General features: G+C 43.3%; 2 protein-coding genes across 5 annotated transcripts in view; one reads left to right on the forward strand and one right to left on the reverse strand.

Moving 5' to 3' along the window:
• Positions 1 to 5,021, forward strand: part of LOC110983309 (bridge-like lipid transfer protein family member 1) — a 78,614-nt gene extending 73,593 nt beyond the window's left edge. For all 4 annotated transcript variants that reach the window (XM_022242471.2, XM_087146812.1, XM_087146813.1 and 1 more), the window contains 3 exons: positions 30 to 158; positions 706 to 886; positions 1,763 to 5,021. In XM_022242471.2, the coding sequence (XP_022098163.2) occupies positions 30 to 158; positions 706 to 886; positions 1,763 to 1,949 (497 nt within the window). In that variant the 3' untranslated portion in view covers positions 1,950 to 5,021. The remainder of the gene's footprint in view (positions 1 to 29; positions 159 to 705; positions 887 to 1,762) is intronic.
• Positions 5,022 to 5,128: 107 nt separating this feature from the next.
• On the reverse strand, positions 5,129 to 26,917 carry snrnp70 (small nuclear ribonucleoprotein U1 subunit 70). The gene is made up of 8 exons (XM_022242475.2): positions 26,567 to 26,917; positions 22,892 to 23,009; positions 21,791 to 21,849; positions 20,277 to 20,339; positions 17,512 to 17,593; positions 10,690 to 10,791; positions 9,327 to 9,417; positions 5,129 to 8,195 (listed from the first exon to the last, which is right to left on the reverse strand). Exons 1-8 carry the CDS (start codon positions 26,708 to 26,710, stop codon positions 7,484 to 7,486), a joined length of 1,371 nt encoding a protein of 456 aa, XP_022098167.1. The 5' UTR covers positions 26,711 to 26,917; the 3' UTR covers positions 5,129 to 7,483.
• Between the last annotated feature and the right edge of the window lie 272 nt (positions 26,918 to 27,189).

A 27,189-nucleotide genomic window follows, 5' to 3' on the forward strand; every position in this document is an offset into this window, starting at 1 on the left:
TGGTACCGATGGTTTTTGTCCTTTTCTAGGGCCACCCCAAGCTGTAACAGTCAGCTTTGTCACCCATTTCACCGATCACATCAACGTAGCCATGGACATCGAGCTCATTCTCTTCCTTCATGCATTTGTCACGGCCTACATCAGCTACAAAGACAAAGGTAGGACCTCCGGAACGCCTCCTTGACTATTATGCCACTTCACCACCCCGAAAGTCACTTTGCTTGTCAACCGGTAGTTTGGTGATTTCTGGGCAGTTTCATTGGTGAATGGGGGGGGGAGGGAGTTAACGAGCACAGAGTGGAGACCATTTCATGTGTCTTCTTCCCAGAGGGTGTAAAAGCTCCCCCAATTAAATGTAAAATCTTGCACCCAAGAAAATTCCATGAAGAAATCATCAGATCCCCCCCAAAAAACTTGTCCCTCAAAAATTGGTTCTGGATACTTCCTTGGTTTGCCATTTTCATGGACGTCCGTGTTGAATCCAGAGGTCCTATGCACCAAATTCAGATTTATGTAAATGAAAATAACCAAGTATAGTTTCACAACACACATCAGGCTGGGCAAAAATCCAACATAAATTAACATCTCCCCAGCGCAAATCCACCCTTGGAAAATAACTTTATCACTTTTCCCTGAATGATCAATAATTTGCCTAATGAAGTTTGCGGAGAAAGTATATTCATAGCCTCTGACCTGGTTTTGCAGCCACCCAGTCCCACCGCAACTCGGTGTCCAGCAGGCCAACTATGAAAGCCTCGACGGAACAGGACATCCTGTCATTGCCGGAACCCGCCAGCACGGCTACCAGTGAGGTCACGCCCTCCAGTGGGGCCAGTGATTGGAGGGAGTTCCAATGCATCACCTGGCAGTTGGAGCCCACCATCAGGTAGGTGGCGACTCCACTTTTCCGCGTTTTGAAAAAAAAAAACCTGTTGTGGGTCGAGTCCATTGTAAGTCCCTACAAGTCCATCACAAGACCTCCAGTCTGTCTTTATTAAGTCACAAGCTATTCAAATGAACTGCAACAAAATATTCCTTTGTCACTGTTCATCCTGCTACTTGTGGTTGGTCTTGCAAAGAGACTTGTGATGGGCTTGACTGCGGTACTGGGAAAACCATTCAGGAGATTTGATGTATGCACCTAAATCTTTAAGTAGAGGATACCTCAGTTTTAAATTTGACTTCCCTCACATCCTGTTAAATCTTTATACGAAGGGTACTTCAACAGCTATGAAACAATTTTTCTGTAGACCAAGTCCTTAAAGTTTCAAGTCTCTTTAATTCATATTTTCCTTTTGTTTCTCCAGTCCTTTTATAACTCTATTGTGTCACGTTATTGGCTAGCCCTAGCAACTGGTAGTATATAATTGCTTCCAAACTACAAACTTAAAACTGGTTCACTTCAAAACAGTGTACTGCTTTTTCTTTAAAACTTTTTGACATTTTCTAGGATCTTTTTAATGAATCTTAATATCTCATGAAATGATTCTCGTTCATACAATACAAAGTCCAAGTATGCATGGCAAGTTTTCATTTCAATGTGCACAAAAGCCTGTGGTATTTTCATTTTGAGTTAAGGTTTTCAACAGCAATTGGCAATGGCATCCAGGTGTCTGTCACTTTTATTGAGGTCACTGTTGAGGATGTACTGGTACTCTGAATCTATACCCCTAAGTTGGGTCTTAGGAATGCCTTATTGGTCCACCGAGCACGGATAGTTGAAAGCGTGGTGGTTTAATGACGTTTGTTTGCTTTCCACCAGGCTGTTGTCGTGGGGAGGCAAGCAGATCGAGCCCATCGGGGTGGACTACATCCTACAGAAGCTGGGGTTCTCCCATGCCCGGGTCACCATCCCCAAGTGGATGCAGCGGGGGGCCATGGACCCACTGGACAAGACGCTGGCCTTGCTCATGGAGAAGCTCATTCAGTACATCAAGGAGAACGACTGAGACGGCAAGCTAGCGATTTGGGCCCAGTGTCGAGGAAGAAACACGACACTCGGTAGGTGGGAACCAGTTTAAAAAAATAATGCATTATACATCACATTTTTGCCTGGTAACCCCTTTGTCTTGGCGTTTTCACGTCTGTGTTCAGCAGAGTTGTCTACAATGAAGTATCTCTGTTGAGTTTTCCCCAAGCCAATTTTGCACGGCGGAGGAAAAAAAAAAGGCAGCCACTGAGTGGTACGATACAGGTAGTTTTCTCTGCCGGTTTTGATATCCACCCCCCCCCCGCATTTTGAAACCTGTAGACACTATGAGTACAGCTTTCATTTGCCTGTCCCCGTAGACTTTTTCCTGAGCAAACGGCTTCAGGAAACGTCCTGGGAATTTTCAGTGGCCCAGGCCAACTTGTAGTTTTTGAGAAGATGCTGAAAAAAGTTCAAATCGGTTTCTCTTTTTTATAAGTACGATCACCACAAATCACTGCTACGAGGCTGAATTTCTTTGAAGAACTCAGTGACAGTAGAAATCTACATGAGCACATGCAGACACACCGACTCAGTAAGGTGAAAAGCAGTGTTTCTGCAATACCGGCAGTTACCTTTGAACTATCTCGTGACTGAGCATTTCCATGAAATGAGCTAGTGATCTCTGTGTGGAATAGTCGAAAGATTGTCAGCGATGAAATGGGGAGTAGGCACACGTTTTGTAGTTGTACTGAAATTTGAGTAACTTTTGTTGTTGCTTTGGCGACATTTTCCTTGTTAGAAATTAGATTTTTTTGAAAAGCATTTTATAGTTTCACTTGCTTGGTACTGTTAACAGAGGGGGCAAGAATCGGAGAAATAATAATACTGCCAAATTGTGTTGATTCCCCCCCCCCAAAAAAAGTTGCCACAGGTAAAACAAATCAAGTATTGTGTACCAACTGATATGTAGAAATTATGTACTCGTTCATTGAGGTTCCCTTTTTGTACATAATATGTACTGATCATTCTGTAAATTTGCAAGCCTGTAAAGTAACCAATTATAGGGCATTTTAAAAATAAGGAGTAAAAAACAGATTTTTTTTTTTCCTATTCATTTTTTTGTTTGGGGTTTTCTGAGAATTTTTTTATTTGGTTTTGTTGTAAAGGATGAGTTTTTTAAATCGGACATCTTAATGGCGGAAGTGACTTCTGGTATACATTTTTTCTCAGGTTTTTAATTTGTGATTGTGGTCAATTTCTCGTTTGGAATGTTAGGTTTGCAGCAAGGATTTTCCTTTGCCTATGACTCAAGCTGTTCAGAAGGCATACATGGAAGTTACTTTTTTTTTTAAGTACTACTGGAGCAATGACGCGGAATACTTTTGGTAGAAATTTTTATACATTTTCTCCTATTTTGCACCTTGATGAAGTGAAACAAGATGAGGGTTGTGAAAACATACCAGTTTAAAAAGAAATCAACAATTTGGTAGAGGAATAAGCTTTTTACAAGTTAAATTTAAATTAAGTGTAGTTCACCAAGTTCTTTAAATTCACACGAACATAATTTAAATTTGCCACACTAGTCTGGATACCAGACTCGATGACTCCGACTATCCTTGTCAAATCCAAGGGTCCAGTTTCCGAAAAACAGCTGAAATATTCAGAACTCATCCTGTTCATATTTGGTATTTATGGCCGTGTCTGTACGCATAATGGGATTTATATACATGTACATGTATATATTTTTACTTTTGCTTGCTGCCCACATGCAACACAATGTTACTTCCTTCCTATGCATTTTGTCTCGCATGTTTTCAAACTGACCATCTACATTAACGGCCTGTATGTACATCTGAGCATAGGATCCACCCAGAGCTTTCCTTGTGACCCTTGACATGCTGCGTCATGATCTACTTACATGTATATACGTGGGTGATACTCAACCAAGTGTTGATCAAGGTTGTTAGGGGAACCAGACTATTACTATACCTTGCGATTTGGGGCAAGCGTTTCCTTAGTTACATAAGAGAGGCCTTGCACCAGGACAGTTTTCAGTGGATATTAGATGGCATGGAGGAACCAGTCCGTTTAAGAGATGGTGGTCGCTATGCAAACGCTTGCCCCGAATCACAAAATATTTTCTTTAGTCTGAGGAGTTCAAATTGCTATGTTTCAGTGCAATCAGATATGTATGTACTGAACTCTCTGATTTTACTCTAATTTCACTCGCAAACGGCTTATTGCTCCAGTGTCCCATAGTCTACTGTAAACATGTACAGTGATGAACCCTCCTGTTTTAACCGTCAGAAATGCCTTCCACTTGATTTCCCCCAGTACACGGACACATATGGGAAATTTGACTGATTTTGACTGATATGACAACCGTTCCAAGAGTGTATCTTAGCATAGAAGGGTTAATGATCTTGCTAGACATAAGTGACAATGTAAAGTAAGGACACAGTACAGTACCAACTACAATACTTCTGAAAACAAGTAGAGTACTATTAAGGATGCTATTTATGGATATCATATGTCAAAGGCCAATTACATAATTACTTTTTTTTTGTGGTGTACTCTTGTATAAATGAAGGGCTTGTTTTTGTACCAACCTTGTTAAATTGTTTGGACTACACGAGTGGTCGTTATTCTGTGGTGATCGGCATTTTTCTTTGAAGTCCGAATCGGTTTTGTTTGACACTGCCCACGTGCCATTCTTGTGTCTAGAGGTACATGTAGGTGAAGATTGTCACCAATTGCACAAATGAGCCCGCGCACTGAAAGCACACACGGCCATGCCACGCGGCATGGCTTTTACAAACCAAAGATACAGATCAGTGTGCTCGGGAAAGTGTCGAACAAAAAAGATGCCTCGTAACACCTCACTTGGTGCCTTTGCTCAGCCTTCTGAAGGTGCAAAAAAAGGAACAAACCAAACAAGTTTGAGAAAATAGACGATACACTTGAAAGTTTGTCCTGGAATTGTTGACACTAATGACAATACTGGAAACTGACGCCGAGTTGGTTAACCTGGCGAGCAAAAACTGTAGAGATGGTTACTTTGGTGAGCAACGTGTAATAAATAATTTATACTTATACTGAAAAACTTGAATTCTGGTTTTGGCCTTGTGACGTGTTTCCGAGTCCGTGTATGAAGTTTGTCTAGACCTGGTGGTCCTCGATTGATCAGTCTAAAAAATGCATTCAAAAAGAAGTAAATTGTGTCTATCTGAACGTCGGCTGGGCTCATTTTATTTGTGTACAATTTGGATCAACAGTAATCACCAACGACATACATACATACATACCTGGCTGGTAAAACAAAAGTTTTGGGCCATCTTTTGCAAAATTGAACAAGCAGTTGCCGACTGTGCCGACTTACAACCAGCAGTTACATGTACGTGGAACCCTATGTGTTACATATTAGCAAGACCTGCTGTGGAAGTGTGGGTCTAGCATCTTACAAGTTTACACTTTATCAGTCACGTACACACATTCAACTACCTCACTACTCGAACTAAAAGCTATACAAACAAAAGAAATTCCCCTTAAAAAAAATGCTTACCGTGATGAAGATCGTGAAAGCGAGGATGACATACCGGATCAGAAGTACTTTTTCAAAGAAAGCATCAATTCATGGGTATTTTTGACAAAGGTACCAAAGTAGTGATATTGTATTGGCCCGTTTACATGTACCTGAATACACAAATTTGTGATGTCAGAGCAAACAATTCGTGCTGCGAATTCACACCAGTCGAATGCACTCCTACTCAAATTTTGCTGCAAATATTCCGTGACATCAAGTTCAAGCCTGAAGTGTGATCTAGCAAAAGGGGCATGCTATTGGATTAAGATCACAGACTTCTGATCGCATTACCAAACTCCCATGCTGTATACGTTTCCCCTCTACACATAGTTTTTTTCCCTTCCCCCACCCCCGGGGAAGGAAAACAAAACAAAAAAGACTACTTGAACAGTAAGAATTTTATCTACAAGTTGCATACACAATTTTGCATTGCATTCCCTTTGAGTCTCCTTAAAACCCCAATCTCAAAGCAGACAGACGCAGCCGATCAATAAAGGGCTGCAACAGCAACTGCACTCGTGCATCCCTGTGCAACCTACAGTGGACACACCCATCTTAGCTCAAACAGGAAAGGCTAGAACTGGCAATGCGCCATGGTAGCACACTCTACCGGTACTTGGCCTTACAGCAAACCACTGACCCTGTTGTGCTGCATAGGTGACTCTGGATGTGCGTTCACCGACATTATGAGGGCCCCCAGTCATGGCGGCTGCACTGTGCCCGCTACTGTGCAATACAATCAGCTCTTGACAGTGCCCCTGAACAACGGCACAGTCCTCCCGCCATAAATGGGGGCCTTCTGGATGTGCAAGTTATTACCAGCACGTTCAGTAACTTCCCACGCGCTTATCCATGGTGTCACCACTGAAGGCTTGAAGGTGCATGCATAGTATGTGGTAATCAATGGAACATTGACAGGACAGATCACACATGTACATTGATGAAAGTTGCAAACAGAAATTCAAATGGTCAGTAATGATGAGTAACTGCCATCCAAATGCGCATTTCTTGCCTTTTTTTTCACAGAACTAAGTTCGCTTGAGCCAATTTGCAACTGTTTTTATCCATTTTTCTCAATTATGTACAACTTTCCTTTGCAACACTCCAAGCAACAATGTTTTTGCACTGCTTTATGGGATACTTCCCCCTAAGTAACCAGCTCATCTGGTCAGTCACTTGGGCCAGGCCCAAGTATTAGCACAAAATGTCAGGTAAGTGTCACATCAAACGCACTCTCGCTTGCAAAAATGAGCGCCAGAGGTGGGGTGGGTAGGTAGGGGATCCAGCATGCTGAGCATGTTTCTGCCTGGATCCATCGGTGCCGGTTACTGGCCCTGTACTCACACAAGCCTACGTGGTGGAATGGTCACACTCTGGTTTGCACAAGACCGCGGATGGCATTGAAGCGCACTCCAGGACCCTCCACGGTCTTGTATAAACCAAAGCATGAACAGTACATCATGCTGGCTCACATGTATACACACACCTCTCAGCACTTGCTAACCACATCATTGAGCGTAAAGTCTTACACACACCGACTTCCAAACAGGCAGTCTACATGTACTGTACTTCCATATCGCACCAGACTTCAAAATGTGCATAGGTGATAGATACTCAACTCTGTTACCCAGTATTATGATTCTCGTCATATCCTACATTTAAAGTTTTGTTGTATGCAGCTTGAAATAAGCTACAATTTTTAGTACAATTTTGAAGGTACTGTCCTTTCAAAGATCCACCTAGCAAATCTGACGTCGCAGCCATACCCACACTCACTCAAGACTGAATTCAAGAGAATGCTAACAATCTCGTGATTGCTCGAAATTAAAAACAAAATTTGATGAAGATCAAAGTGTCCATAAAAATAGCAGCTGAAAGTGACCTATAAAGCTTGTTAAAAACTGTTGAGCAGAACTTACGGGCAGAATGAAATCACGGGCGAAAGGACAATTCAAAGTTGTCATGAGAAGAAAGATTGGAGACATACTTCAGGATTGTTCCTGAGGCTGTCCCATTCCATTCTGGGGTTCAACGTCTCCGTAGCCCGCGTCTAGTTTCTCCTTCTTGATTCGGATGCCGAAAGTGTCTCCTCCTGCTGTCTCCTCGTCTTCATCAGCTGGGTACGACACAAGGCCCATGTCTTCGCCCGCGTTCTCAATCTTGACCTTCACGTCCGGCTCCTCACCATCCCCGTAGTCGCCGCGGTCGCGCTCTCGCTTGCGGTCGCGCCCGCGGTCACGATCCCGGTCGCGATCCCGGTCTCGGTCACGATCCCGATCCCGCCCTCGGTCGCGTTCCCGGTCACGATCACGGTCCCGTCTCCGCCTGTCACGGTCACGGTCCCGGTCGCGGTCCCGGTCTCGTCCCCGGTCGCGATCACGGTCCTTCTCAAGCGCCTCCTGCAGATCGCGGTCGAGTTCCTTGTCATCCACTTCGGCGTTCTCCCCGTCCACCTTCTCCACATCACGCTCGCCTTCCCGCTCTCGCTCGCGCTCCCTGCGACGCCGCTCACGTTCTCGGTCCCGGTCACGATCTCTATCGCGGTCCCGGTCGCGATCCTTCTCCCGGTCCCTATCACGATCGCGCTCCCTACGTTCCCTTTCTCTCTCCCGGTCTCGGTCACGACGACGATCTCTATCTCTGTCGCGACTCCTGCTGCGTCGCCTCTCACGTCGGTCTCTTTCCCGATCTTCCTCATCTCTGTAAAGCAAAGTACAAAGGTCAACAATACTAACAACCGACACACATCTAAATTACCGGTACATAGCTGCAGCCTATACCATCTACGAGAAAATGTCTGCAGCCGGTAGTAGATGTTGAAGTTTCTTCAACTTTTGTTTTCTTCTTCAATGAGTAAATCCTCATACATTCCTATTTGGTTAAATGCATTGTAAAATGCACTTTTTTACACTAAAAATTATTCATGCTTTCTCAGGCAACTGAGGGCGGCGTTGCTGTGAAATCATCTTAGAAAGACATGGCTCAGTGCACAGGTGTTTCTGTTCAAATTGTGCACACAGATTTTCTTACTGAAAACATATCTGAGAAAGGGATGGATGCTTTCTTATTCCTAGGCACACAAACGAGTCAGCAAAGAAGAGAAAACAGAGTCCAGGAAAATCACTAAAAATGCAGGACATTTTTGTGCACAAACCAATGTAACATTGAGGCTTTCTTCCTGGGATGACATCACAGGTTTGCTCATGAATATGGAAATACTCATTGGCATAAAAACAATGACGACAGTAATACACCCTTTGAAATAGTAAAACGTCAGTTGCAAATATGGTTTACTGAGACATAGAGGTGCATTTTGAAGGTCTGTATAAACCAAATTGATTGCAGCTGCCCTTCAAGATACGGTACATGTCACTGTACAGATATGATACAGCAGATAGCATCAAGAGACAGAGAGCTCATCGCAAAAATTTGCTTTGAGAAGAACTAATTTGCAAAAACATTAAAAAAAAAAACCCACTAAATCATGCATGGCAGCCACTTGAAACTGGGGTCAGGATAAATTTCAATACCAACAAATTTCCTCGAACATGCATCTACAGGATTGTAAAAAAGACCCCCCCAAAAAAATAGGTACCACAGCAGGGAAAACAGACAACATTGGTTTGTACATACTTTGTGTAGCTTGAAACTCTCACACATGCATTATGCACAAGGGCAATGGGCAACATGGATCAGCAACCCACACAGAGATTACTAAAGACATTCTACGGACTCCAGCAGGAGAAGTCCGACAGGCCTGGGTCCTCAGAAAGCACAAAAAATGAGCTAATGTGCTCGGAGAGGTACCAAACCGTCTGCTTGGGTCCTTACCTAGCTGACGCTGCCTGAGATGGTTCCTCCCGACCAGAGTGACGGACGTTCTGCTCGGGGCCACCGCGTCGCGTCCCACCTAAACCACCGCCTGCCGTTCCAAGCAAACATTTGACAAATAATGCAGGTTGACCGGTAACAAACTCTGCAAGGCAGGTTTCAAGAGCCGTCATTCTTCAAAAGTACAATACAAAAATCATTAAAATATTCCCTGAGTTTTCCAAAGCAAAGAATGAACTCAACAAGCAATGCTTAAATCTATTTCAATTTCACTGATCCACACCCCGCAAGTCTAAATGTAGTTCCCTCAGCAATTAAAACAAGCGTCTTTTAAATGGGCTAGGTAATCCGCTTCAAAGCAGAAACAACCCCCTCATTAGCTGAAAGAGCCATATTGGTCGGGAGTTTTGTTGGTAGTGATGTGACTGTTAACACATGCATTTCGCAGTCATTCGTGAACCAGAGAGAGTGCGGCTGCAACCAAAGGAACCTTCACTGCTAAGAAAATTGCGCCCTCTCTTGGTCCAGCTCGAGGCTCCTTCAAAATTTCGGGGGGTTGTACACAGGGTATAAGCCAACAGACCTGAACGCAGCACTCCTTGCTGGCAATTTTTGTTTCAATCATCCTCTTTGTCTCGGCAGAGAAAAATGGGCCACATGGGCATCCACCAGGGTAGAGAGACAGAAACTCCGAAGATGTGAGGGTTCAAGATCTACTCTTTGCCACGTAATTTTTCAGGTCTCTGGTTCTGCTCTTCCCGTAATGGTTGACTGTGGTGGTAATTCTGAACACCCCAGGCATGGGCGCCAGGGTAATGCAGATGAAACTAAGGGCCGGCGACCATTTTGACCCGCTTTGAAAAGGGCCCCCCGGTAAGCTCGCCCTGTAGCAAAAACCCCTTTCATACCGGCCTGGGATGCTGGACTGGTTGTTGATCTCGAACTTCTCCATCCTGGGGTCTATTGTTTGCAAGTACTGGTACATGTAATCTATCCCAGAAGGAACCTGCTTGTGGTTGCTCTATACAATATTTACACTAATCCGCTTAGACCCCTATTCATCTCTGGAAGCATGGTGGGGGAAGCCTTTCATCAGGGACTTTGAAATGCCGATGTGCAGATAGACCTGATACCGGCCTGGAGTAGCCTGAATACCGGGCAGGCATTATACAGGGTGGGCTACCGAGGGGCCCTTTTCAAACCGGGTCTAAATGGTCGCCGGCCCTAAGCGAATGTGTAGTAGATTGGGCTGAGCATGCAGGTTTATTTCACCTGTGCTTGCACGCGAACAAAAAAATGGCTAAACGCAAGCACTCGCCTCTTGATCATGAATATGCATGTTACTGTTATACATGTTACTGACCTAGTCTGCGAGGCAGCCATCCTTTGACAGTTCCCTCCCTCATGACATCCACCAACACTCGCCGCCCATCAATCTTCTTCCCGTCGGCGTACTTGTAAGCACCTAGCGGGAAACAAATAAAGTGAAACGGCGTGAGAAAGCGTGGCATGCGCTCGCCAAACATCCCTAACGAGTGCAGGAAGCATGCAAATACGGCCACATGTACGAACACAACATCACCTGCGGGGTCAGAGGTCAGTGTGTGGTGAGTCAAAGGCGGCGGTTTCCTCAGCTGGCGGCATCCTTTGAAAGGAAAGGTTTGGATGATGGCTACCGATGTTTCCTGATTGTTCCCTTTAAATACCGGTACTTACAAACTACACGTAGCGATGCTATATGAGGGAAAGTTTGGTTAACAAGTCCACCTAAACATTTGGACCATCTTTTTTCTACTTGTTAGCTCCTGTTGCATCTAGCCAGAACCTGAACGTCCATCATCTAGAACAGCAACTTTTCCTTGATCACAATCCTCCTCCGACCAGGTGATACACCAGCACTGAATCTGGGTTGTGTTGCAAGGAGTATTATCAAATATCGGAAAGTTTTTTGCCCCCTCCCCCCCCCCGGATCACTGGAGGAAGCCCCAACATCCAACATTCCATCCTGATATACCCCAATGACACACTGTACTGGCATCAAGCACCAGGGATCGTATTACGTGAAGTTGCTGGAAATGGAAAAAAAAAAACCACGTCGTGGATTTCTAGAGAAATAGGACTGCCAAGTGTTGGAAGAAGTTAACGGGAGGGTAATTTTGCATCACTGGATTCGGTCATAAGAAGCTGATTTCTTTAAAGCAAGGGAGAAATGATCAGCCACAACAAAGGAACTGAGAATCCGGACTCTTACTTGATGAGTGAAAACAAACCTGAATAGGATTTAAACTGAACGATGAAAACACCTAGAATAAAAGCGTATATATTCTGGCATTATCAGTATCAAGTGGGCTTACCAACCCCCAAATACAATTTAGGTCCTGTGGTTATTGAATGTTTGCAATTTTTCAACAATCTGCGTAAACCATTTTCAAAAAAATCACCTTAGCAACAAGCTGACGCAGCTCCTTCATGGTTTTCGCCAAACTATTCCCACATTTCCACACTGACACAATAAAATGGGCTTACCAACCCATCACTGAGTTTAAAAAGGGTCAACTACAATGGGAAAAATTACACCTTTCAGGAAAGCTGCGTCGAAGTCTACCATCCCGGACAACTTACAAGTCACAGGTACTGCGATGTTACCTCCAGATACGGACCAAACACACGTGTGACTGGCTTACCTTGCCCACTTCACAGTTCCCACCATTTAAAGGAGCACACGATGCCCAATTCTAACTGCACGTAGTTTACATGTACACTTGCTCTTAAAAAGACAGCATGCATATCGTACCTTACGCTGAACCACATTTAGGTGCTGCCACGGAAACCAGTGAAGTTGCAATACCAGGGAACATTCTCACCCACCAAACAGGAACATTCTCATTATCATTTTTGCCACTCAACATGGGCTTACCAACCCATCAAAAAACAAAACTGTTAACAGATTAACGTCTCCCTACAACTATCGGCCAGAAATTCCACAATGGGCTTACCAACCCATCAAAAAAAAACTGTTAACAGATTAACGTCTCCCTACAACTATTGGCCAGAAATTCCACAATGGGCTTACCAACCCATCAAAAAACAACAAAACTGTTAACAAAACAATGTCCCTACAACTATCGACCAGAAATTCCACAATGGGCTTACCAACCCATATTAGACAGACAATTCCACAAAACATCCTAATAAAAATAAATCCTTCCTGCCATACCTCCCACTAAGAAGTACCACATACATGTAGTTTTTAGATGTGCATTTTTAATTCATTATGCAGGGAAAAAGTCTTCATAAAAAACAACTAGCCGTGTTTAAGTTTGAAACGTCAGAAAATCTGGAGTACTGCTAACTGGACTGTTCATTGAATTTAATATCTTGAATTACGATTTTTTTTTAAATTCTTGGCATCTATTTAATTTTTCCTTTCTTTCTTAGTCAACCAGGTCTATTAAGACATTTCAAGTCAATAGACTTCATTTTCAAACAGTGAAAAAAAATTACCTGCCACCTTACCCAACCTTACCAAAATCACAGCACACACCAAGCCTTCGAGATGGGTACAAGGTTGGAGCCCCACTCCAGGTACGAGGTGGTGACCCAGGGTAACTTACCCGGAACATGACACATACCAGGATCCAACCACGTTTGTTTGGTGAGAATTTATTTCAACTTTCGGTCAACAGTGACATCGCTGGAATTTTTTTTTCAGATTTCTTTGTTTAACGAACACAGACCCGGTACATTTACGTGTTTCCAAGAATTCCAATACATGTATGGGAACAAGGTACGCTGCACAACGGCAGCATTGTTTTGAAAGATTAGGAAATACGATACTCCCAACTGCAGAAAACCATTTTTTTTTCCACAGGGAAATTCAAATTTTCACATAGATTAAAAACAAAACCCAGGGCCATGACCAAAATGTGAACATGAGTTGGACACCTGGTATGGCCTGCACATTTAGTTAATTTGTTTGATTTATCTAAATGTGTGATTGTTTCTTGCTACTCTTCGAACAGTTGGCTAAGATATTCCATATAAAGTTCTCATTTTCTGATGGGAGGTTGTGTCACTTTTGGAGTTTTTGTTGAAATGGACTCTACGATGCAGGAGCTAGTGTGCTATGCAAATCTTGCATTCAAGCATGACCCGAGTTGCGCGCACTTCGAATGGATGGATATAAATTATGCACCATCAATTTTCATCAGAATGCGCACAAAGCCAAAGCAATCTCTGCTTCCCAACATCACGCCACAGAGACAAAGGTACCCCAGTGGCCACTTTCTGTTACTGTTTAGGAAGGAGGGGGGGTTCCCTTGAGCATGGAATCCATAATGCAGTCATGGATGTGTGGTTTTTTGGTTTTGTTTTTAGTCTTGTTTATTCGTTTTCATTCACTTTGCTCTACGCTGGTTGCGAGCTTAGCTTTGCAAACAGTACAACTGTAAAATGTACATGTCATACTTTAAACAAAAAAAAATTTCCATAAAAATTTCCTTTGAAGGGGAATGGGATGTGTACTCTGCGTTTTACAAGTAAGCACCACAAGCAGAATGTTGTGCATCAAGCCCCATGAGTGTTACTCATAAAAGCCCCCATGTGTGTCTGAATTACGACACCCAAGAACGAGCCATCTGGAAAAATAAGTACCTGTATGTCCGGGACCCCCCTAAAAAAACTGCTAGGTGTACTTTTCAGGGTCTTCTGTGTTTGACAAGTTTAGATTTCATTAGATGACTGATCTCATGTGTGTATGGGAAATGTACTTTTTCTGATGTGTTTCGGTCTTTCCAATTGGCCGACGGATCACTCCAGAAACCACCACAAGTGTTTCCAGGCCTTCTGTGTTTGCCAGCTTGGCTTTGGGAGGGGGGAGGCCGTGTGTGTGTGTGTGTGTACCGCTTACCATGTGATACAAACCAAATCCGTGAAATACAGTATTGAATAGCCACGGCAGCTAGGCAGAGGCTTTATGAGACATGGCAGGCCCACGTGAGGGGGGAAGAAGATTCAGCGCACTTTTAAATGCGTGGCTGTATTGAAAGGTGACAAGAAAAAGATAAACAGGTCAATGGTGGGCTTAGGGCTAGACTAGTTGAGGCAAGACTACAAACCAAGTAACATTCTACAGATGTACAACAACTGAATGACACTGTAGGCTGCCGTAACTCCAAGTGAGCGTAACTGAGGCTGAACGATGGGTTACACTGGTGGCCAAGCATTATTAACGGTAGGCCTGATATTGTTCATCCCTGTGGTCTGGGATCACGCCTCATTTTGGGGTCATGGGGGGCTTCTCTCCGTCCTACCTGACTAAACTTGGCACAAAGAATGAATTCATGCGGATTTCCCCCTCCCCAACACTTCAGTATGAGATTATCAAGTCTTTCCTGTTCTTAGATGAGCACAGAAATGATACTGAGGGACTTTTACAAATTAAAGACTTTTGCATACTCCATGGAATGACGAATTTACAAAATCAAGTACAGTTTTATACCACCTTCCTTTAACAAATCAACACAAAAACGAAACTTTTTTAAAGGCAACATACAAACCTGGTCCCACATGTACTTACCACAGCAATACACTACAATTAACCACAACCAACAACTTCCGAAGTTCACGCGGCTCTTACTTATGCGCAACTCTACAACGGTTCTTACAAGTTACTTTGGGAGATTGAAACACTCTTTGTATACAAAGTGTAAACGTGTTTATTGCTGTGGATTTGTGTGAAATGTTGATCTAATGGACGGCAGAAACTGTCAAGTTGTTCCGATTTTTCTTGCAGACAAGTCAGCCTTTTTTGTCAGAAGTTTGGGGGTAAACCCCCAATCAAATTTAGGAATGTTGCCCTGGTGGATATTTGAACCCAGAAACAAACTTTTGCAAATGTCGTCAGAAAGCTGAAACGGTTAATACTTCCTTAAATGTTGGTTATTAACCACTTGCTGTAGGGTGTGATTTCAAGTTGCATGACGTAAAAACCGGGGGATTTTCAAGATTTTCCGTTTTCAAAATTCTTCACAAAATCATAACTTCATTTACTGGACGTTTACACCCACACGAATGACTGTCTGGCGGCTACTCTAATCTGATAGATGTCTACTGTTGCCTGAGTGTTTCACCAGGCCTACCGCCTGGTAAAAAAAGCCTGGATTGTGCGGTGTTACATAAGTTTCTTTTGTTTCCAAAACTGGCACAGTGTACACGGCTGGTGTCTTTTCAATAGGGGCCAGATTAGCGTGCAGTGGTATTGTATTGCTCATCACTGGAAGCTTTTGTCCCTGGTAGTAATCATGCTGAATGCCACAAACAGTGGTATAATCTTTCAAAACAATGACGGATTTCCTCCACTATTGACAACTGAAATAATGTTAGCCATTCCCAGCAGCTCGGTCTTTTGTTCCGAGTACGGTCTTTTGTTCCGAGTACGGTCTTTTGTTATTTACAAATCCGGTTTTGGGCTCCCTGGCTTCGTGTATAAAGCCTAAGTGCCTGAAGCCAGGTACCCCGGCACGAAGTGGTTAAAGCTTCTAAAAACCAAGGACTAATGCTAAGGTGGAAGACATTTAAAATCTAGTTTCAAATTAAGGCCAGTTATTAATTTCAAATCATTCATTTGAATTGGGAACTCAGAACATTCTACTCTACGTGGAGATGTTACATCCTTTGCAGTAATATGGAGGAAACACTCAAACATACACTGAAAATGTGCGAAGAGCCGGAAAGATGCATCTTTCGATCATTTTAAACTGTCAGGCTGGTAGGTTATGAGTACAAATGCAACTTTGTCGAATAAAAGCTAACGAGTTCAAGATAAGTATTCATTCGAACTTATGAGTCCAAATGGATCGAAAAGTCCCTGAAGCTGTACATGAAGGGACTATTTTTCCTTATAAATCAGCCATTTTCCCATAAGCACAAAAACAGCACAGTTGTGAGAGTCAGTACACGTATGAACAACTTCAATTCAGCATCAGTACATTACAGATGTCACTGAATGGCATTGAAGAGGTCGTTTCAGAGGTGTGAAAAAAGCGAAGACAAGGTGCCAAATTTGACAGTTTCAGCTCACTGCAGCAATACTGGACCCTATGCAGGGGGGGGGCGCAAGGCCAATTCGAGGTTAGAGGGCAATGGCATAGGATTCTAAAAGGGGAGGAGCAAACTCAGGGGGGGGCAGGGGAAAACAATGCAAATGCCTCTCCTGAATGTTCCACAAGGCTGAAGAATTTCAGAGTTCACCAAGGGCCCAAAACACTGTTACGCCATTCCCCCTACATTGCATTCACCAATCATCAAATGCTTGGTCTGTCAATGGAAAATTTCCCTGCGACTATCTGAGGACCAACTAAAGTAATTTTATGCGGGGCAAGTAAGTCATCAACAGTTTGATTCCTTAATTGACTTTTTAAAAAAAGTTACACAGTCTCTGTCACTATGAAGGGCTACTCCGAGTCTGACATGACTGCTGTGAGAGATAGTTAACATGCCACGAATTTTTGTGCGATTTTAAAACAGCTATCACTTTGTATCAACATGTCACAAACAGGATTACTTGAGAAACCTTGAGCAACAGACGGGGAGAAATAAATCCATTGTGTGCATTACGGAATAGATACCTGTGTAGACCGAACAATATAGAAACTGAAAAATTATTCAGTGTCGGAGGGATATTGAAACAGACAGTAATCCAGGTTTTCACACTGACGTCCCTATCTATGATTCCTGGAGCCCACTGCAAAGGTTGTGTCTGAAATTCACCCAGTATATTGAGCAAATTTCCAAAGGCTGTTGGCCCCGCTGCAAGCTACATGCGAGTCTGTCCTGGGGCCAGCATCGCTCGTCAGGAAAAGTGTTTATCAAGGCTATCCACGTCTTGAAATAATGGAGAACACTTCCATTCCCACAATGGACAACAGGCAAGCGACTCCATCGTATATGACTTGCCAGCAAATTCCTTTGATCTCACTGATCCAGACAGGCAAGTCTAGGCAAAGTGGCTAGCCCAGGGACACAGCATGTAGCCAGTAGCTGATTTCCCCCCCATGAGTCATAAGCGCAAGCCCCAAGGCCACACTTTCCAGCCATTTTCAGGGACTCCACCATTCATTCCACATCTCAGGAATTTGCTCGAGAGGAGGTGATTTCTGAGCATACTATGGCATTGTGTACTCACTGTGCATGTCTCTCTCGTGCTCGTACTCGATGAAGGCGTAACCGCGCGGCTTACCGGACTTCTTGTCGTGAACCAGGTGGATCTACAGGGGATACAAATAACTCTATTATCTTAGGTTTCTACTTCCATCAGAATACTTCTGAAGAAAAAGCCTGATATTTCAACAAAGATCACCATATTGGAAATATCCACACGTGAGCAAATTTTTGACAGAACGTTTTCATCACATGAAAGGACGTGCAGATATTTAACAGATTCCGTTACGTGAGCAGCTGTTTGGACTGACACTGGTTTGCTGGTGAAAGCAAGTTCAAGACACACCAGCGGCAAGCCCATGCATAACACATGTGACACGAGAGTATGTGATTTATTTTCCAGCGAATGCCCAGGAGGGTGCATTGTTTGTGCTTGAGAGAAGTGCACTCAAGAGGTGCACTGAGGCAGTTGAGTGCAGTGCAAAGAATGCCACGTTGGTTTCTTAAACAACGGAGGATTTTGGGAGGTATCACGGAGGTTTCCTGGAAAAGGTTAAAGGAAACATAAAACAGGACTTTTATGACTTGAATACATGTACTGTTTTGCATGTAATGCAAAAATAAAAGACTTTCCTCCTCCTTCGTGGCAGTAAAAGGGTGAAACTTCAACATTTTGGTTTTACAACAACGAAATTCATGAGCTTAAAAGTGTGATGTCATCCAAGGCAGAACAGTAGCGGCTCCATAGCTCGGTGTACAAAGTTTATAAACACTTTTCCGCATTAATCTTGGAGTAAGTTCCACTTTTTACAAGTTTATCATGTTGGTGCATGTGGTTTGCTTGGGCAACAGTGAGGGCGAATCTATCTTCAAAACTTTGATGAGGTAACTGCGAAAGACAAATTTTCATACTCTGCCTCAACAAGACAAAAGCAAAATAGCACCCTCCAAAATGTTTTGATGAAAAGTTTTTTGTCAGAATTAAAAAAAAATGCTGGTAGCCCCTTTTTATCATTTGTAAGAAAAGACATTTTTAGACCCTGCTTCTATTGGTGCAACACATAGCAATGGGTATAAAAACAAGGTGAGAGGAATTCCCATCACACGTTTCCTTTAACCACTACCAGCCGGGGACTCCGGGATCGGAGCCGTATGGTTTATATGTGTGGCCGGGGTCTCCGAACTCGGACAAAGGAAACAGGGCCCTGTAACAAAAGACCGTACTCCGAACAAAAGACCAGGCTGCTGGGCATGACCGGCATTTTTCGCTCTCAAAAGTGGTGATAATCCAGCCTTATTTAGAAACCGTATACCAGGGTTTGGGGTATTTAGAGCAAGCGGATTACCACCGGGGACAAAAGCTCTCCACCACCGCAGCGATGAGCCACACAGCACCGCTGCATGCTAATCTGGCCCCTATTGAAAAGAGGTCAGCAGTGCACTGAGCCAGGTTCGTGAACAAAAGACAGCTGTATAACACTGCACAATCTGGGCTCTGTTTACAAGGCTGCAGGCCTGGCTGAAATATTCGGGCGTCAATAAAGGTCAGCTGTCAACTTAGAGTAGTGCCTGAAGATTACTCCGTGCGGCTATAAACGACTGTTAAATGGAATGATGAATTGTTGAAGGATATTGAAAACGGAAAAAATGATAGTCATGCCGGCCCAGCATCCTCAACGTTGAAAAATGCCCCGGTCCGAAGTGGTTAACTCACTTACCATACAAAACACAGGCCTGGGGAGAATTTTCAAACTACCCTTTCCAACCTTAACCCCTTAACGGCGGGATTCTTTGGACCGTGACTGCTGGACTGCGGTATGCCCAGTATGCAAACCCCTATCCAGCAGCGGGCCCACATGGAAACTGCAGGTGCATGATGAACAGAATGTACTGTATGTGTGGTATGCACTAATCCTCCCACAGAGCCACAGCGTTTGCCGTCTCCCGGCTCGAAGGGATTATAATAAAGCAGCACTGCATGTTTTGACCAAGCCTTGCTGTTAACCGCATCAGACGTGCAGTGAACAGTATGAGGAGGCAATGTTTGATGTCCCTGGTGTTTACTACAGGGAGTGGCATCGGCTGCCGAAACCCTGTGAAAAAGCCAGGATGCGAGCATCTATCCCTGTCTGTGCAATGCAGCTGAGGGCGCTATTGACTATCAATATTATTACATACATGTTGCTTCACCAAAGACAGCCACTGCTGTCACAGACACAAGCACACATGCACATGCAAGTCACATACATGTGTGTGCTGTATTTTGTGGGCAGCTATATGCTTTCTGTCATACAAAAACCTGTAAAATCAACCAATGTGGCTCTCATTTGTGTGATTTCAATCAGCTGCTAAGCAGTCAACTGTTTTTCGAGACTACAGATTCTGAATATCTGGCAACTTCATTCCCTTGGTCCCTTGCCTATGAGCACTTACACTGGCTGCTGTCAACCTGCTTTGCCATTTGGGTTACCTTGGTCGCTACTTATCTGGTGCTTCAATAATGAATACACTGTGTTCGAAACAACCGGCTAGGGTCAGGAGTAGCACATGTCTATTGGAAGAGGCTGCAGCCACTAATCTGAGGCTTTCATAGGTATATATGTAATTTCCGGCCACAGCCATAACTTTTGGACACAGCCATCTCTAGAATGAACACTCCCTTAGCTCAAAAGCTAAACTTCAACAGAGTGAGAGAGTGCCCTTCGTACGTCTGTATATATATTTTTTCAGCTTTTTAGAGAAAGTTGAGGGCATCAGTCTTATCAAGAACTAGAAAACAACTTCACATACCATTTTGATAGGACCGTAGGATTCAAACTCACGTCGAAGCTTTGACTCTGAGGAGTCATAGTTCTGAAGAAAAAAAAAGACAATGCAGTTATATCATTTTTTGTCAAAATGAGTAAGGGGTCATCCATTTTTGTCATCTTTTTCAAGAGAGTACAAAGCGTACGCTGGGGGAGAGGGGGTGAATTGGTTGCATACGCTCTTAGGCAGAGAGTCGCAAGACTCTGATGCATCATTCATACAAGTTTGGGCAATGGCTATTTCTTAACCATTCAATGATTTTGCCTGGTGTCACATATAAAAAGTACATATGTACACAAGTACCAGGCAAAATTCACTAACGTTGAAGTCACAGCCACAAGTGAAAGTGTTCAAGCACCCCAAAGCTCCGCTACGCCGTGCGTGCTACGAGGTCTGATACCCAGACACAAGTGTATTTTACAGTTTATTTACGTACGCATTTTTCCTTGTGTGGAAAAGTGCCCTGCTATAAATGCACAGCGTACATTAACACACGCAGGTTTGTACATGTACGTAACGATGCAAAAGATCATTGTACATGTAACTGTATACTTCTTACCACTTTTTATAAGCTTTTGTGAAGAGAAAAATCAAATCAAAGGTAAATTTTCTGACAGCTATTCCTGGACGCAAAAAAATGGACACTTTTATTTTAAGAAAAAGTACCTGTCCATTGGGCAATTTGTCCTTAATTATTACTTGCCCGAACTGAAAGAGGAATTTGTCCCGGGCAATTGGAAAACCGCGAATGTCGAGGCCTGTCATGGACATTGTTTTTCCTCCTTCCACTATTCTTCGGTCGTCTACTGTACATTAACAACCTTTGGGTCTTCAGGCACTACAGAGAAATCATTTCATTTGGTACTCTTTAAGAGGGGGGCGGGGGCAGGAAAAAGAGTACGTTTGTGAAAATGCTGACAAAAATGGATGACTCCTGACAAACAAAAACACAGTACGACCTTCTTTGAAAGGTTCGACCACGCATCGGCCAAATGCTGAGAACGTTTTGGAAGTTTGATTTAAGAGGGATCTGTCACATTAAAATAAAACCGCTAATCAGAGTTTTAGGGACTAATGACTGTAGAGACTAGCTACTATTATTCAACTCCAAGCTTGACTGAATGCATTGAAGTACAAAACAATGGTGACTTGGATCACTGAACAGAATGAAATTATGGGCCATTCTATAAATTTGGGATCCACTTTTTCCCCGTCCCTGTTTTGTCTGGTATTTGATTTTTAATGTTTAGAACTCATTGTTTCATTTCCAAGACTGACTAAGCACTGCAAATTACCTGCCAAACAAATAATAATAGTTTGAAATCAATTTCAGTGATACATCCCTTGTCAAACTTGTCAGGTGGTATACATGCCAGAGGTAACAGGGACAGAAAAATGTCACACTTTGGACACCAAAATTTATAGAATGACCCTTCTAACAACTTCTATTAGTATTTTGAAAAAAGGGGAAAATAAGACAGGTTTGAAGAACTTACAATTCTAGCAACAAATAATGTCTTAAAGGGATCTCCAATACCTCCAGCAGTGGGCTCCCCTGGACATGGAAAGAACATAAAGCATACAGTAGGTGACATTACAATCCTAACAAACCTGTCTATGTGCCACACTTATAGCATGTGCTGAATATAACTAAATTCTCCCTACTGACTGTAGGCCTACAATAGTACACGTACAGACACGTTTTTTCTTTTTATTTGCATTGAGAAAGGAACGTTAATGGGTGGATCTAGAAAATGTGAACGACATTTGAGGCATCATGAGAGAGTGGCCGAACGACTACAGAAATTGTCCCTTGCCATGCGAACTCACAACGGGTGCACAAGATCAAATTCAAATTTTTCTGTTGTGGCATCATGAGTGTGTTGACAGGCTGTAGAGCCCAGCCTGCTGAAGCATTCTCTGTACATAACCAGTGTCCCGACACATCCGTCGTATCATGCCAGTTATGGTCTTTTTTCTGAATCTATACTGTTTCTATCAGTTCGCTGTTCAAATTCAAGCAAAACATCTCCAACCATTGGAATCCCACACAATAACAATAAAATCTTTCTCGAGCACTGAATGGAAGAGTTTTGGTCTCAAATTGGGGGGCAGAGGGACGGGAACAAGTTAACCCTAACACTCCTCAGTCCTCCAACAGGTGAAGGATTGAGGAGGGTTAGGGTTTATGACACTGTACCCAAACCAAAAATGAAGCTGAGATTAGGAAAAGCCCTTTTGTGTCCTTCAGAATTGTTCCTCAGCGACAGTCAGAGAGAGAGAGAGAGAGCCATGAATAGACCAGAGGTCGTGTATGGCATGCTACACGGCTCCATTTTGTTTCCAAAATGGTACGTTGTTACGTTGTTGTGTATGGGGCTGCACTAAAATAACAGCATGAGGTGCCTCGTCAACGTTAGACTGAAGTTGATCATTTCTCAAATGACTGCATGGATGTTGGAACCAAAATGGCCTCTAAAATGAAGTTGTCACAATTGTTGCCACATGAGTGTACACACTACATGGCTCTGGGTCAGGCTGCACAATCTCCACTCTCTGCAAGGACTCATCTCAAAGCAGGGCGCCGTTTCACTTACAGCTGCTGATCTCATCCTCCACTCTCTGTCGGTGCGATTCCAGTTTCTCCTTCCTCTTCCTCTCTTTCTTCTCCTCCCTGGTTTCCACCCGCGTGGGCGGTGGGGTGTCCTTGGGATCCTGACAACAAAACCGGCACATTTAACACAATGAGATGACGCTGAAAGATACAAGGGACCATTCCAGTATTCCAACAGCACACGCCCAACATGAAGCGCGCCAGGGACCACTGGCAAACAGTAAAATGCACATGGGAGGCCAGCCTAATCAATGCAACCGTAAACAAGCTCACATGCACTGAACATGTTCACCTTTGCTGCTACCTTCGTATACATGTAAATGACCAGGGCCCAATTCCATGGCGCTGCTTACAGCAGAATTTCGCACTTGCGATCTCCATTCTCCGCTAGCAGAAAAATTCTGCGCTAACCTTTCAAGCACAGAATCCATAGTTACGGGGTGTACACATGTGATCAAGCTAAAATTCCTCGCTAACCCATGAAACATGTTCGCCGTAAGCACAGAATTTTCTGCTACGGTAAGCACCGATTTTTCACTTGCGGTAAGAAGCGCCATGAAATTGGGCCCTTGTCTTTTCAAAGACCAAAAAAAGGTAAATAAAGTGTGCATAACTTTCTCAAAAATCAGTCAGTTTCTTTGTACGAAGCTGGCATTTAACTGGAATCACTAGTGCACAAAGCATAATGGCATCATTGCAAGGTCTATGCATTAGACTGTGCTCTCAGTCATTATTAACTTAATCCATCATTTATATTCCTTGCCCAGAAAGCTGCACTAGTATTGTCCTTTTATTTCAAAATAAATTAAACATTCTGTCACGTCGGTTGCCATACTTGCAGAATGTTTCCCTTTCATTTTGAGATTTGTAGCTCTAGATAGTTTTTTCTAGAGAACTGGCTGATTGGGCTTAAGAGGAGGGGCCAAGTCAAAAGTTGCAAAAGGCCCAGTTCTGAATTCCATCTTCTGAATTTATGATAACAATGCAAGCACAGAACATGACAAATACTGGTATTTGTTTACTCCCAGAACTGTGGGGTCCGACGTCCGTACCGCTCCCATGAACCTTACCTTTTTCGCCATAGGCTGTGCATAGCATTTAACAGGGTACCAACAGGGAAGGGATTCTGTGGTGAAATGCTGCTCCATTCCCCCCAAGACTTCTATGTATGGTAGTTTACCTACCTTCGTACTTTGTACCACAAAGTAAAAACCGGGCCAAACCTTGCTAATTTTTAAAAAAGGTGCCACGACTAAATGGTAGACTACAACTGCGATCGATACACAAGACATGGAAATTGGCTGCAACCGCTTTCCATATGTACACGTATGTGTGTAATTCTTAACTACGACTGGACTAACTGGTTGAAATCACAGTTGGCTGTGGTGCACGGGGGAGGGGGTCACACTGACCCTTCACAGGGCTCCTCATTGTTTATGCTTAAAGGGCAGGAAAGACAAGCAACAGCCGTTGGGTGCCAGAGCACGTGAACGCACTGTCGCACCGTGAACACTTTCTGTTGAGGTCGCACATGGATGCAGACAGGCAGTGATCTTTGTCCGCATCCAAGTACATGCAACTCGTACCATGAACAACCTGTACCATCAGCTCAACATACATGTAATTGTACCAACTCATATCTTTGCCGAGTTGCACCTTGGACAACTCCTACCTCCAGTAAAGACAACTCATACCTTTGCGTACGAGACATTTCGTACCTTCACAGACATCAGGGCTTGCTCAGAGGTCACAGGTATTACTATTGCAATCAACTTGGAACAATAATTTGGTTTCTTAGTCATGCTTCGTCACCTAATTTGCCGTTTTGGCTGCACTGTCTTCCCTACACGCCGGTATGGTGACATTAACCCTCCTCTGGTTTTACAGCACAAATGACCACAGTCACTGGTGAGCATGTATTTTCTATATGGAACCCAAACATGCACAGGTTCAGTGTGTACACAGTAGATTGCCAGCACAAAATGACCCAGGGTCTTTTGTGCAGTCCTCTTCACTGCATTTGGTTTACTGCACAATTATGCACATGAAACAGTGAAGCACAGTTGTTGGGCAGCACAAAAGTGCAATCTAATATTCCTGTGAGGGACTGTTGGTGCAGTGCACAACACGACACAGCTGTGCTTCTTTGAGGTGTTTACCAAGTGACCCGAAGAGTGACTTCAGCATACATGTAGGAGGGTTAATGTGAGACCCGTAGACATCAGTGGATGTGCGCATGCGGTCAGGCAACTGATGCTGGTCAACGTGGCCGGCCGTTGTTGCGTGAAATTCGGATTCTCCCCCGTTGCATTGAACAGCAGTGTGCCTAATTTTTTCGAAATTCTGTATTAGTGGGTCTATTGTAAAATATTTTTGGCCAGAACTTTGCATTATCACTTATTGCCTTTGATCAATATACAGCAGCTTGATTTATTCTTATATGATTTATTGTTTGCTGTCCATCGTGATGATGGAATGATGTCATGTTTTCATTTTACTTCAAAGTTTATAAAGTAATGTCAGTTATAACTCCCCCTCCAAAAAGAATTCTAATAAGGAAGGCAACCGACCCGCCAAACAAAATTTGAAAAAGGAGACCAGAAACATTTCCAAAAGAAATGAAAACATCACAAGTTTTCTTAAGTACACTTCCTCCCCCCAAAGTTACACAAAGCCATCACCCCCCACAAAATGAAAAAGTCCAATAACATTCTCCCAAAGCCATAAGAATAAATTCAAGTCCCTCCCAACAAAAGAATTTAGAGTTAACTAAAGTCTCCCCCCCCAAAGGAAGGCAACCATCCTCCAAAACAAATGTGGGTGAATATAGCACTGAATGAACAAATAAATGAGTTCAATAAGTTATTACATAATTAGTTGGATAATTGGATCAATATATGTATGTTCACCAGTGGATTTCAATATTGATGTTATAAATAATTATCTACAAAAAACTTTTGAAGAACTGCAACTCTCAGTGCCAGCTACTTTAATGTTGATATAAATAAGTCAATCACAGTTGTATAAAGGAAAAAAGAAAACAAAGAATAATTTACATCTTTTCAGATACAGCCAAAACTCCAAATATGGAAGACATTATTTACAGTCTCCGGACCCACACTGGCATAGCCAGTGGCTTTGTACCATGGATGGTGTGCCGTGCATGTGCCGCATCGGCATGATCAGTGTCGCAACCTCTCAACGGTCAAGTTGTCCTGAGTCAAGTAAGTAAACAGTTGGGTTGTTTGACATCCGTCACGTAAACTGACCGCACAAATGAACACGGCAGACACCAAGCCTATGCAAAAAATCATGCTGCCGCTCGAGACGGGAAGATAACTCCGGGAGATTTATGAAGATTTTTTCCCTGATATGTTTGTCAAATCCGAAACATGTTAAGCATGCTGAAAGGAAAAGCAAGACAACTGAATTGTGAAAATGAAGGTACGAGTGGTCTTAACTCGAGGTACGACTTGCCCATACGAGTCGTGCCAGGTACGAGTTGACTCGAACTGTCGAAAGCATTATGCCAATCACAAACAGCTGAACAGAAAGAACGTTTTCATTTTCAATTTCAAACTTGCGAATCTACTTTTTCATGCTTTTGTTTCAATATCCCCCGTCTGCCAAAGTACGCATCCTTATTGTTTATGCCTACCTCAAACAAGCGAACAAACTCAGCCATTCCTGAGTAGCCGTCATCTCTCTTCTCGTGCCGGAGTTTGTCAATGGGCGTCATGAACCGAAGCGGATCACGCGGGGCGAACAACGCCAACAAATTCGGTGGTAAGTACTGCGTCATTTTGCTGTGAATTATCCACAAAACGGCTGGTGAAGAAAACTTTAAAAGAAACCTGCTTTGTTCCCGAGACTAAAGTTTATCATAAACTGACATAGCTGACGCAAATAAACTTTAAAGATCCTGGCTAAAAGCGATGTAGAATTTTCCTTCGAGTTCAAGTCTTCTATTCCTCCGACGGAAAACCAGCAAACATGGCGCGTCAACCTTGTTCTGTACCCGTCGCGTCGTACGTTAGGCGTGAGCGCTCCCCTCTCCATCCAAAAGATCGAGAGCCGAAGGTTTTGGGTACGAGATTAACTTTTTTCCTCAGAGAGGGCGCTGTTCACGAAAAGAGGGTGTTTTCTAAACGGTGGCTTCGTTCGCCGGCGGGATAGACATAAAAAACCATACTCGAATATTTGCCATGTATTTGCCAAATAAAAATTCTTATTTCAACCCTAGCCTCACATAAGACAATTGAACGATTTTTTGGGTGTAAA

The sequence above is a fragment of the Acanthaster planci genome, linkage group LG15 (assembly GCF_054643075.1).
Source record: "Acanthaster planci isolate LZ-2023a linkage group LG15, COTS_SCS, whole genome shotgun sequence".
Classification (NCBI taxonomy): Eukaryota; Metazoa; Echinodermata; class Asteroidea; order Valvatida; family Acanthasteridae; genus Acanthaster; species Acanthaster planci.

Excerpts from the sequence above, each read along its gene's own strand:
- snrnp70 (XM_022242475.2), bottom strand. The coding sequence starts at position 26,710 with ATGACGCAGTACTTACCACCGAATTTGTTGGCGTTGTTCGCCCCGCGT. Across the intron at positions 17,594-20,276 it reads CCTACGGTCCTATCAAAATG|ATCCACCTGGTTCACGACAA; the intron begins GTATGTGAAGTT and ends TATCCCCTGTAG. Across the intron at positions 8,196-9,326 it reads TCTCAGGCAGCGTCAGCTAG|AGATGAGGAAGATCGGGAAA; the intron begins GTAAGGACCCAA and ends TTTGCTTTACAG.